The 12916-nt window shown below is 39.3% G+C and overlaps 1 protein-coding gene across 1 annotated transcript; it reads left to right on the top strand.

The window, feature by feature from the left end:
* Positions 1-2240: 2240 nt before the first annotated feature.
* Positions 2241-12116, top strand: stc1 (stanniocalcin 1). Its single transcript, XM_079468380.1, has 4 exons — positions 2241-2729; positions 9459-9601; positions 10120-10331; positions 11431-12116. The coding sequence occupies exons 1-4, from the start codon at positions 2615-2617 to the stop codon at positions 11711-11713; spliced, it is 753 nt and encodes a 250-aa protein (XP_079324506.1). The 5' UTR covers positions 2241-2614; the 3' UTR covers positions 11714-12116.
* Positions 12117-12916: the final 800 nt, after the last annotated feature.

Genomic DNA, 12916 nt, shown 5'->3' with positions numbered 1-12916 from the left:
GTTAGTCCTTAAAAATGCCATGATTGGAAATTTCAACAAGTGTATTCTCCATAATGTAATGTAAAACATTATCTCTCCAGTAATGTATAAAAACATGAGTTGTACCATAAAACACATCTAGAAAACAACTGGCATTTTAAAAGCATTCCTTGAATGGTAAAAAAAGATAAAAGAAGCTTTTGGGGGAAATCAACTCCACATCTTTAATGGAATCTTTAAAAGAACTTAAACGACAACAAAGTACTTCTACAACAAAACCATTACTGAACCCCGAGTCTTTATCTACATATTTATGCCTTCACTGGAAAGTGGTTGAGCTTTTTTGCCACTCTTTGACCCCTATTGTGACATCTGAGCAAAAGAGAACATTCTCTCACTTTTAAAGAGATTGTTCAGCCAAAAACGTCGTCATTTATTCACCCTCGTTTTGTTCAAGACCTGTATATGACTCCACGGACCTCAAAAGAAGATATTTAGAGAAATGGTTTAGTGTCCATTTAAAATCTCAATGGAGTCCGGTGTTTGCGGGTTATCAACGTTCTTTGAAATATCTGCTTTTGTGTTTTCCAGAAGTAAGAAAGTTTTACAGGTTTGGAATGACAGGAAGTAGAGTAAATGATGAAAGAATACACATTTTGTGGCTGAATGATCCCTGTAATTTGCAGTATATAAGTCTTTCTCACTCATATAATGGTGTAGCAAAGGATATGGCGAGGGGTAAGAGGCACAAATTCATTGTTGAATTCATTGTATCCAGTTAGAGACACCCGCTGCAACCTACACGAAAATGTGGTGCCGAAAATGGTTCTTCTATGGCATCGCTGTGAAGCACCTTTTAAGCGCCTTTATTTTTAAGAGGGATAGCAAAGGGGTTTGTGAGTTGGATGGTATTGGGTCCATCTGTATAACCCAAAAGTAAATCGATGATGAATACAAATACTTATAGAATAGCATAGAAATGTTTGTAAACTAATCTATTTAAAAATACACTCACTTGGAGCACATGCTGATTAGATTTATCAGGAAACGTCAGTTGATCACATGGGAGGTTGGAAGGGTTTTGAACAAATGTTTAATTATTTAAATGCTTTAGCTGTCTCGTATGTTTCTTTAAATGTTTGCCAATATATTTTTATAATAACTTGTAGGTAAGACTGAGATACAGTTCAACCTTCGGGTTAAAATATATCTTGATTATATTGTTGAACCTGATGTGTTGTTTTTAATAAAGCTGGCCAAAATAATGGTTGATACTTTCTTGTTAAATGTTTACTTTTTTAAATGTTTTGATCTTTGAGACAACTTTTGTTGAAATCTTTCTTTCGTTTTTTAACCCCAACTTGTTACCAAGACCTTTGAAAATAAACGTCTACGATCTTCGCATATACAGATTTTTGAAACTACAACAAGAAAATGATGTTTAAAGTATAGGTCCCGATCAACGGGTGTTTGAATGATGGGTCATAGACCAATTGTTTCTTGTTTGACGTCTTTCGCCTGAAGTGAGCAGACCTCCACATAACAATGGCTGAGCACAGACTTCAGTATAGTGCGTGCGTTTCTGCACGTGCGCAGTGCGCGACTTTAGACGCGCTTTAGTCATTGCGGTGATGGGTGTGCGATAGTTGGATGTAAATAACTATCTAGTTTATCTCCCAATTCCGCGTGCTTCGATAACAATAGCGCCATTATTGTAGCGAGTCCGGCAAAATGCCAATGCGATAAAAAACCGAGTGATTTGAATAACTTCAAATGTTATTTCTCACAGACGTTTAAGAAAAACAAAGAACGCGATGCATTTGACTAAAATGCGTGCCAGCGGTTACGCTTTAACAAACTGCTGCAACAAAGGATTACTAAATTAAAAGGGCGAAGAAAAAGAAGACGTCCATTTAGATTTACGCAGTGTAAAAACCGGCTGGGGTCATATCGGGTGGCCGTTTATTTATATGGAGCTGCAGACATTTTTATTTCCAGCACTTGGCCGTGCACTCTTATAATAAAGAATAAAGAACCTTTGGTGCCGGTTGTACATCCAACCTTTATTTCTAACGTGCGTTAGCCCAGGCAGGAATACAGCACATGAGACTGAACGCGAGTTGAGGCACACAAATCTCAGTCGTAATGTCATGAATGAGCTCCGTGTCTGTCTCTCAAAGCGGAAACGCACGGGCAGCCGCATCATTTGCAGAACAACAGTGAGAGGATGCGAGTGTTTTCCCAAGCACCTTTCCCAACTTAAAAGGCGCGGCCAACTTTACGCCATACGCAATTCCCCGCCGCGCCGGGAAGCCCATTTAAATGACACGGATCAATGAATAAAAGTTTGAGCAGTGGCCGTGTGAGAGCGCGTGCTGTGATTGGGCTGAACGGCGGGCTCGTGATGCTCGGGCATATATAAAGGGCGACCTGCGCTCCTGTCATGCACGCCGCTGGGAGAAGAAACTGGTGAAGAGATCAACCGGACAGACGGAGCCTTCATGATACTGCCCACATCACGCGCATTTTCTCAACGAAGTCGCCGAGAACGCGTGCCGCGCACATCGAGACAGAGATAAGGGAAACCCTTTGATATTCCCCTTCATTAAAAAGAGCCAGTGTAATATAGTGAGACATGCCGCTGAGGACCGGACTTTTGCTTCTCGCCGTGCTTATCGCCTGCGCGTACGAACTGGATCAGAACGAATCGTATTCGCCCAGAAGAGCACGCTTCTCCGCCAACAGCCCCTGTAAGTAGGAACCGTGTGGGAAATAACGAGCCGGTTTTATTCCGTCACGCACGCATGAGCGCTTATACATGCTTGGTGAAGGGTAGATGTTCCGAGCTGTCACCTCCTCTGTGACTTAGCTTTTCATCCATCGCCTTTATTGACCGCCTCTGTGGCAGATATATCAGCCTCGGTGAATGTCATCTTCGTCCTCTGACCCGGCATCCGTCCGGCATGCTGTAGATCATGCGCTTTCCGGGATTCATCGTATGGCTCGTGATGATAACTTGCTTCTTTTGATGCATTGAGCGCGGTGAATGAATGCGAATTATGCCGGTTGCCGGTGCGCCTTAAAGGCAGTTTCTCTATTCTTTGTTTCTGGCGTGCTTGTGGGCTTACTTCGGAAAGTCTTTCCCTTGGACAGATGTGTCATTGTAGACGGTACAAATATGCCGAGCAAACCGCGTTTTAAAACGCGAAGAGCAAGAACACAGCACGTTTTTAGAGCACATATGCAGTTCTTTCTAAATAGATTGACAAAGTGCATATTTGGTGTGAATCTGGGTTAATGGTTTTAAGTGAATGAAGCTTTTATAAGAGGACTAGAGAGTAAATATAAAGAGACATTGCTCGGTGTGGTCATTATCACGCTCAGGGTAGCCCAAGGGTGCTCGGACCAGCTGCTGGTAAACTACCTAAGTTTTGTTCTAGCTTTAATAAGACACCTGAAGCAGCTAACCAAGGTCATCTGGTTTGTTTGAACTTTCATTAAGCAGATCCCCAGGAGCATGCTGGAGCAAAATGTCTCTGAACACCCTTGCTCCTGTCGCTCTGGTTCATACCGTAGCAGGTATAAAGATTATACAGGTAGAGGGAGTGCGGTTAGTGTACAAATCCTTCGCCTCTGTCTTTTATGGGAGTGGGTTCGCACTTGAAAGGTCCCCGGCGCAGTTACACATGATGAATTGTTTATGTTATTTAAAGGGAAGATCTGTTCTTAATGTTTCCAAAGGTTACACTTCGTCAACCTGCGAATAACGTCTGAAGTTAATATGCTGCAGTCGAATGCTTGTCCGAGTGTCAAAGAGTGGATCTGTCTCTGGTTGGGACATTAAAACCTTTGTCGGACTCCTAACTTCCGGTTGTATAACGAGACAGTAGTGAATCAATAATTCCTAAAAAACAAAACAGACAATATATACTTTGCTAAAAAAAACAATGGTGTCTGTAATAATCTGTATAAGATAAACACTCTTTTCAAATATTGTATGTTTTAGTTATTTTATAAGTAATAGTGCTTTTGAGGTAGTCATTTGTGAGGATCATTTATTTGAGGGCATTACCTTACGCATCCCATTGATGTCATCAGACGTGTTGATGGGAATGTGATAAAATCACGGATGAATAACCAGCTTTAAACAATGAACAAATAGTCCAGCTGTAAATGAACGAACTCTACCTGACATATTAAGACAATGGCAGTGCAGTCTCCAAATCTGCTGGGTACAGCTGAGTCATGCACCAGGGCCACGGGTTCAAGTTGGGGTCACACGCTCTGCAAGTTGAAATCTGAACAGGTAGCTATGTTAGAGTAGAAATGAATTATTCATTCCAACAATTCATCCCGTTAGTCTGTGTGGAAAAATGTAATATCACCCGTCAAGAAATGTGTATGGGGCTCTGATAACTTACCCAGTTGTGGTTTTAGTGCACTTGATATGACATGAGCAAGCAGGAGAAAAGGCAAACACAAGACGATGCATTGTCTATTGATGTTTTTTTCCCTCAGAACTGACCTGTCAGGGCTCATCACAGTACCCTGATACAGCCAAGTTGTGTTCAAGTTTCATTTGTCGTAATACGAATGTTTAATCATCATGCCTGTTTCCCATTGCAATACAATAAGTGCTCTACGAAAGCATCAAATTAAATATCAAACCGATATTTTAAGACACTAAAACCGTTGTGTTAAAAGCAACACATTCTGTCTAGTTAAGGACCACACATTTTGTGTTACGTTTAACTCAACATTGCGTGTTCCCTTTTATTTATTTAGCACCAAGTGACTTAGAATTCGTTAATGTGTTATTACTTAACACACCTTTCTTTGAAAGTGCACCTTAACTGTGTGGCCTAATTTATGTCTAACACCGTTTCTCTCTGTTACACTGGGTTCGCAACAAATGCGAATTAAGCATTTTGCGCAGAAAAATTACATACAAAGTCAATGGAAAGACGCATATAGATGAAAACGCGCAGCAGGTAGTGGGAATAATGCGCGCGTCAATCTCATCTTCCGCGAAGGTTAAAAATATCTGTCAGATCGCGTTACTCGCGCAAACTTTTCCCGCGAGTAACAAAGAGCGTGGAACGTGATTGTTCGCGTTTGGTGTGAACCCAGCATAAGGTTGCCAGTAATGTCATAGGCATAGAGAGGTTTGAAAGTATATCACGGTATATCATGGTATGTGTGTGTGTGTGTGTGTGTGTGTGTGTGTGTGTGTGTTAAAGTATCACGGTTTCATGTTCAAAAACGCGAGGCGCGCCACACTGCTCTTTTGGTTGACTCTTTGGAAAGAACAGCGTGCAGCATTTTTTTGTGTTGCTAGGTAACATCCAAAACAGCTGCCCTGTCATGCAAGGATTATAGTGCGAGCGCTCTAGTTACTTTTAACTTTCATATTATCAGAAACCTAAAAAATGTACAAGCGGAGGGAGCATCCTCTAACCTTGCTCCGTTACATTTACATTTAGGCATTTGGCAGACGCTTTTATCCAAAGCGACTTACATAGCATTATCCTATACATTTTACATAGGTATTTGCAATCGCTTGGGATCGAACCCACAACCTTGCTTTGTTAACGCAATGCTCTTACCACTGTTTACCTGCGTTAAACCGCATCAGTCAACACAATTTTCTCCTTCATCCAAATCTGAGTAATATACATTTTAAGTAACATGTCAATGATGGGGCCTTCCCTGTCAACGCATTGTGCTATCCCACAGTAAGACCAACCCCTGAAGACAACCAGTGTGATCTTCATCATAGATTTGCATTAAAATTAACTAGCCTAAAGACACCCTGCAGGCTAAGATCACATGAGTCTGTGCACACCATGCTATTATTTTGGAAATAACACTTGTCCTGAGGCTAACAATGAGCATAGAAAAGCGATACAATGATGCGCATGACTTATGTCTTCAACAGCCAAAAACTTTTATAAATTTTGGTTGTGTTTCAATATAGTATTAAATTTGTATAAAATCAAACTGGTGGGGAATAAAGAGGTGACAGGTGGGGCGCGCCAAACGGGAGGACATTTTCCTTTATATGCCTTATATGGTAACGTGAGATCAAATCTTCCGGAATTTTGTGCTCATGGTTACAAATGAAATGTTTAACCTTTTGAGCGGTATCCGGTTTGGTCCCAAATATATGATTTTTTCCATGCCCCTGAGAATGTTCAGTGACGTGACATAACTACCAGAATCAAATTGTGCTTTCGCGCGTTGGTTGGCGCTGAGCCAGAGATGGACGAGCTCAGCGCTGTCATATATCACAACTATGCAGTGTTTTCAACCTAATAATGTTTATTTTAGGTTTCAGCCATTTAAATACACATAAGCACTAGTAGAACAATACATTTGGAGTTTGTAAAATGCACACTCATGTCTGTGGAAGCAGCAATAACAATCTATTCAAATATAATTTGACGACGTGTGTTATTCACATCAGACAAACATAGTGGAAGTAACTATAAAGTTTACTCTATTCTTCTCGGAGTTCACCGGGCACTTTCTTGCATTTATTTCGGGAAAAACTGATGACAGACAGAAACATGGTGACCATGAGCTCATGCTCTACGGCGCGTTGTTCTTCGACCCATCTAACGTTATAGATCAAGATTATTTATAAAGGTTTTAAAATGACCAAACACACACTGAATATCAGATAGTTGATGACATGGTAAGCCAGTTTGTGAATATTTTGAAATAAAAAAAGGAAATTAAGGCGATCTGTCATAAGGTGTTATTGTGGCTGCGGTGTGTCACGTGACAAATATGACGCGTCGCCATGGAAACATTAAGGGGTACTCATTACTAGTCTACATGGAGTCTATATTAAAAGAACATTAGATATGAGACTCTGAGAAAAATTTAACCTGGAACCGAAGTGCCAAAAATAACGTGACATCGGCATATTAATTGTAACAGAACAAACTTTCTTTTTTTACAGATTTCAAAGTGGCACTTTTATATCTTTTCTATTTTTGAAATTAGTAGAAATTTTGACACAGCTGCACTTTTATTTTCTCTATTGTTTTTTATTTCATGAAAGTTATTATGACACAGCTGCACTTTTATTTTCATTATTTTAGAACCTTCTGTTATTTGATGTATATAGTTCGTATTTTACTCTGATACTACTTTTTAGTTCAATAAATTGGAACATATAAGCTTGTTGCGCATTTCATTAGCATTAAGTTGGGGTGACGGGGACAGGTGGGGCTTGAAAATTCCCCCTTGTCTAAAGTGGGGAATGACCAAAAAAGTTTGAGAACCACTGCCTTAAGGGAAATAAGACAGAAACAAAGGAGACAATAGCGTACTATTAGCGACCAAGACACTGTTTACACACCAACAATGTATTGAGAAACGGTTTTCCTTTGCATTTTTTTAAAAACGATCTGCGGATTGACAAAAAAGAGTAAAAACGCTGTATAATGCATGCCAGACAAGTAGTTGGCGATATCACTTTGTAAATAAGGTCTACGCGCCTGGGCACATATATCCAGGTTTAACCAAAAAGGACTTTTGTCAGCATGTATATTAGAGTCTGGCGATTGTACTGTAAATAATGTGTCTCCGCTGGTCGTAGTGTTACCTTTTTTGGAGAAACGCTAATAAGTATGTCGCGTAGCACAAGCACACTGTTGAAGACAGCCATTATTGTTTTGGGAATACTCGCACATGCCTATAGACTGAACACACACACGCATGATGTTAGCGTTTTAACAGGTTTATATATACAATTTTTTTTGTTTTCGTTTTTTTACAGTGTATAAGTGTTTTACACTTTGAGACACTATTGCGAGTTATGATGGATGTATTATAGCACTACCGAAAAACAAATTACTAATAAATTGTAAACAGTAATGTCTCTTATGCTTCAATAATGGCACAATGCAAAACATTATGTGACGTGTTAATGTGCACATTGAGCAAGTGGCCTTAACAGAATGTACATCTGAGATCTTGCCCTAACCTGCTCTTATGGACAATAGACATATTCACTGCATGACATTTGGGGGGTTTCTGGTTATTTCAGAAGTCTGTTTTCTGCCAGGAGCATTGAGACAGCAACACTCAGCCTATTTTTCTTCAGATACAGTAAGGCGAGTGTGTAGCCACACCAGTTTCGCTGGTCCACAGCGGCGTGGGATCCTAGCTATAACCAGGCTACGAGTTTGTGTGGCAACGTTTTTATAATCTTTGGCGCACAGCCGTTGGGGGTGGTGGTTTTGGACCGCACTGAATGTTATTGTCTTGTCACATGTAAGGGTAATGGAAACAATTAAGACTGTGCCAAATATGACAGTCAGCAGAACCCAATACTGTGTGTGTGTGCCACACAGACCCAATATCGCACTCACTCCCTAACCATCACCCAACAGGGGCAAACACAGGGCACATAGCAGCTAGACTGCCACAAGAAGACCTATTAATACACAATGTACTGTACATATATGCAGCATTACTGTTTGTAGTACAGATGTTTGTTAAACATCTCATAGACACAGAAGGTGGTGTAAGAGCATGTCTCTTTAACAAGATCCCCAGTTTACTTTTTGTTCCCCTTGAACTGGCCTAAATGCTTTCACAAGGTCATTGCTTATACACACATGTTTCTCCTCAAATAATTTCTCATGAGAACGTATTGTGGGATTTATGATATTCTAAGCGAATTCTGTGAAATGACAAGCAGAAAATGTGTGCTTCTAGTATACAGATACTTGCAAATATGCTACTGTGGAAAACTACGTACAACTGTGTTCATGTTCATATATCCGAACAGTGTATCAGGTTTGGGCTCATTTATATACGAGTCACCTGTTGAATACAGTGAAATGAATATAATTGTATTTTATGAGAGGTGTCAAATATTTCTGTTCCATTTTGAAACCATGGCGGGACAAATTAGACTATGGCTATAGCACTTATTGTAGTCGACACTTAGAGAACCTTTTGAAGGTACACGCTATGTGGAACTTCTTTTAATCAATATAGTCTATGCTAAAAAAGCATACAGTATTTCAGAACGTTGCCATCGCGGTTCTGTCATAGCCAATATCTTTTCCCATTTTTGACATATCTTATTCACAGCCACAGTCAAGAAGGAGAGGAAATGAAAAGCGACATTATATTCAGGAAATGAGACTCACATCACCTGCATGAGCAGATACTCCAGACATGTTATGTCAACTGCTAACCCGCTATTCTATCTCTTTTCCTTTTAAAAGATTATTACCACTATTGAGATTTTTGGTGTTTTAACTGTGATTCATTTCTTTGAATTACAATTCTGTGAATTCCTATTTCAGTCATTCATATACCAATTCAATATCCTGTGGGTCATGCAGTTCAACTCATGAATAGTAATTCTAAATATTGCCCGACTCTCAAATCTGCCCAAAACGCTTTTGGTTAATTGCAATGAATCCCATTTTAATGGTGATTTCCTTTTTCAGCGGACGTGGCACGCTGCTTGAACGGCGCCCTCCAGGTGGGCTGTGGTGCCTTTGCTTGTCTTGAAAACTCAACGTGTGACACAGATGGCATGCACGACATCTGCAAGTCTTTTCTCTATAGTGCTGCTAAATTCGACACTCAGGTATGTACGTTTGTATAGAACCTATGGCAAAGTACCACTGAAATGCATCCGTTCATCAAAGGCTAGACAATGTCCTACTGATGTGAAAGGCACCTTATTCAGTGAACATAAGATGAGTCTTTAAAGCAAAAGGATCAGGTGAATCCTGGTGAATTGCTGCTGAAATCCATTGAGAAAGGGGTGTTGCTCTAAAAGCTTGACAGAGCTATTGTAGTTTTATGAATATTTTGCTTGCACATTTTATTTGACAGTATGTGCAACAAAATACTGGTAACTACATGTACTTGATATGGGTTAGGGTTCAGGGTTTGTACCTACTGAAGTAATTACACAGTTAGTACATAGTATGTACTTAGACTGTAAAATAAAGTGATGCCAACATACTCTACTTTGTCTCTACTTGCATGGCTTTGTGATTTATTGTATTAGGTAAAATCGAATGGGTAATTCCAATAAATCAGTTTAACAGTTCACTTGTACACTACTGTTTAACATGGGGTTACATGCTCATTTTGCAGGGCAAGGCTTTCGTGAAGGAAAGCTTGAAGTGCATTGCCAATGGCATCACCTCCAAGATCTTTCTAACAGTACGACGGTGTTCCACCTTCCAAAGGATGATTTCTGAAGTTCAGGAGGACTGTTACAACAAGCTGGACATTTGCACAGTGGCCAAATCAAACCCAGAAGCCATTGCAGAGGTGGCCAAATTACCAAGCCACTTTCCCAACCGGTGAGACTGGCTTTTAATGTCAAAGCTGCCAATTAGATTCTTAACATGAACAAAAACGACAAAGTCTAGATGACAGACTACCTGTGAAGCTTAAACGCATGTTCTGCTGTAATGTATTTGAAGCAATATAATGCAAAATTGCATTCACAAAGTACACTCAAAGTAGTCCAGGGTAAAAGTGAAATGATATCATTAAAAAAAGAGCACTGCAATTGTTCTCTGTTACAGTTGTCCTTCCATGACTCAGCTATTGTCAGATTTTGTGGCAGCAACTGGCCTTTTGAAAAATGATTACAATGTCTGTGGGACATTTGAAAGATTCACTGTGCATTCCCAGAATTCATCAAAAAAGCTTGATTTTTGGAACTACCCTGGCCATTCTCTTCCATAGAAATAGAGCTGTTAAGCTCCAAATAAAAAAAGTATTATACTATGTAGAAACAAATTTTTATTTGGTAAAAATCTTTAACTCATCTGAATAATTGTTACAGACCATCAGGCCCAGCCTCACGAAAACATGCGGCAAAATGTTGTGCAAACTTATATGACTTAACTAAAAAAGTGGCACTAAAGCTAATTTTATATTTTGTAAACAAAACAAATAGACTGCTTTAGAGTAAATTTCACTTGGAAACTGGCAAAAATTGAACAGTATGCATTGGTTTTGCTTATTTTTTATTCGGTTATTTTATTTTGTTCATCTACATATACAGTAGATATCAGTATTTACAGTACAAACAAATAATTCCTGCCAGTCTTGTAAACTTGATCAAGCGATTCATTGAAAGAATTTGACGCGAAATATATTCGTCCAGAAATTACACATCACTGTTTTCTCATAAAGGCAGAGAGGTAGGGCCGATGTCAAGATATTATCAGCCTGGTCCTCAAACAAGACTATTGTATGGCTATGAAAAAAATGGAACATATACTGCAAATCATATAAATAAAAACTTTTACGATGTTATATTATATATCATGATTCTTTAATTTTGCTTAATTGTGTAAGAGTTCATTAAAGACAACAGAATTTTGGGGCTTATTTTTCCCAATTTGTTGACGCACTTGCTCATTGTGAGTTATCTCCGTGTCGCTGCAGGTTTTATGGGAAACTACTGCAGAGTTTGATGGAGTGTGACGAGGAGACAGTGGACCTGGTGAGGGCGAATCTGTTGACCCGATTAGGGCCTGAGATTGCCATGCTCTTCCAACTTCTGCAGAACAAGCCGTGTCCGTCTGCCGCAGTACCTACTGGAATGGAGACTCGTGGTGGGTGGCGATGGTCTGTAAGTCCCCACGGATACAAGAACCAGCCAAATCTACGCAGCAGAGATGCCTCTAATCTTTTTGGCAAGAAACGCAACATTGGTGACAGCTCGTAACTTCAGACCGATTTGCCAGTCCAAGCTTAGCCATCAAGCTCACATACACAAGCGCAAAGTGAAAACACACACAAAAAAAGAAAGCAAGACATAAAAGCAGTTTATTTTCCAAGGCTATACAGGGACACATTCCTTCTCAACTGGACAAAAGGCAGGTACCAGTACAAAAACATCTGGAATGTCTAAGACTATGGTTATCACTTCATATTTGATGACTGGGGGGGGGAAATCGGGCTGGTTTACTGAATGATACGTGTGCAGGTAAAGTGATCGCAAAATCCAGTGGGAACCTTCCAGGTCATAATATAGGGAGCTCATAGACTTATTTTCGTGAAAATAGAAATAAAAGTAAAAATGATCATATTAATAAATAGCCATCTGTATATGAAAGATATCTTTCAGCAAAGAAAAAAAACGTATGTGTATATATACTGAATCTAGCGTTGATGTGAAATAGTTGGCATGTGCTATAGAAATAAGAGTGTACTATTTATTTATTACAGATATTTTACTATATTAGCTGTTAACTCAAATTGCCACTAGCCTTTTTGTGAGTCTCTCCCATTTTGCGAGAGGTATCTTCAAAAATCTATGTGCAGGAATTCATTAAAATACCAAAAAGTCACTTCGATGCCGTAAACATACACATTGAGTACAGCAACGTGAGACCAATCATTATCAAAAACAAATTGGAAGGGACAGGAAACTCCTCTTTACATTTTCAAAACATTCCTTTACATAATGCTGGTGGCTAAAGGAGTTTTTGTCATTTGAAAAGTTCTCTCAAGTCTCGAATTGTGTCACCGTGATAATAACAGTTAATAACTTGTTATATGTTACAGTAGTGCAGTGGAAAAAAAACAGAGAGCATTGTTAGGCTACGACTAAACACATATTTTGGCCAACTTGTTGGACAGATAAACAAGTTACTCCCTGGGGAATATGACGCGCGGAAGTGGGTTCCCAGTGTTGCTGAGACACAAGGAAAACCGAAACGTCTATTTAAAAAAATCATATCCATTGACTTATTAATATTTATTTTCTTACTATATTATTTAAATTTTTATTTTATTATATTTCTGTGGGCAATGTTAGTTGATTCAGCAAGCATTAGTTTTTTGGTGGAGTTGTATTGCTTAGCATCCACTTTTGGGAGCTATTTGAAATGTATTTAATCTATCTCTGTCATTCTTTTTCTGAGTT

The sequence above is a fragment of the Barbatula barbatula genome, assembly GCF_947034865.1.
Source record: "Barbatula barbatula genome assembly, chromosome: 11".
In the NCBI taxonomy this organism is placed as follows: domain Eukaryota; kingdom Metazoa; phylum Chordata; class Actinopteri; order Cypriniformes; family Nemacheilidae; genus Barbatula; species Barbatula barbatula.
Note: the sequence above shows the minus strand (reverse complement) of the source record. Positions and strands in the feature narration are given on the sequence as shown.

Coding starts and splice junctions, on each gene's coding strand:
- stc1 (XM_079468380.1), top strand. CDS start 2,615: ATGCCGCTGAGGACCGGACTTTTGCTTCTCGCCGTGCTTATCGCCTGC. Junction 2,730..9,458: donor CTTCTCCGCCAACAGCCCCT/GTAAGTAGGAAC, acceptor TTCCTTTTTCAG/CGGACGTGGCACGCTGCTTG. Junction 10,332..11,430: donor CCAAGCCACTTTCCCAACCG/GTGAGACTGGCT, acceptor GTGTCGCTGCAG/GTTTTATGGGAAACTACTGC.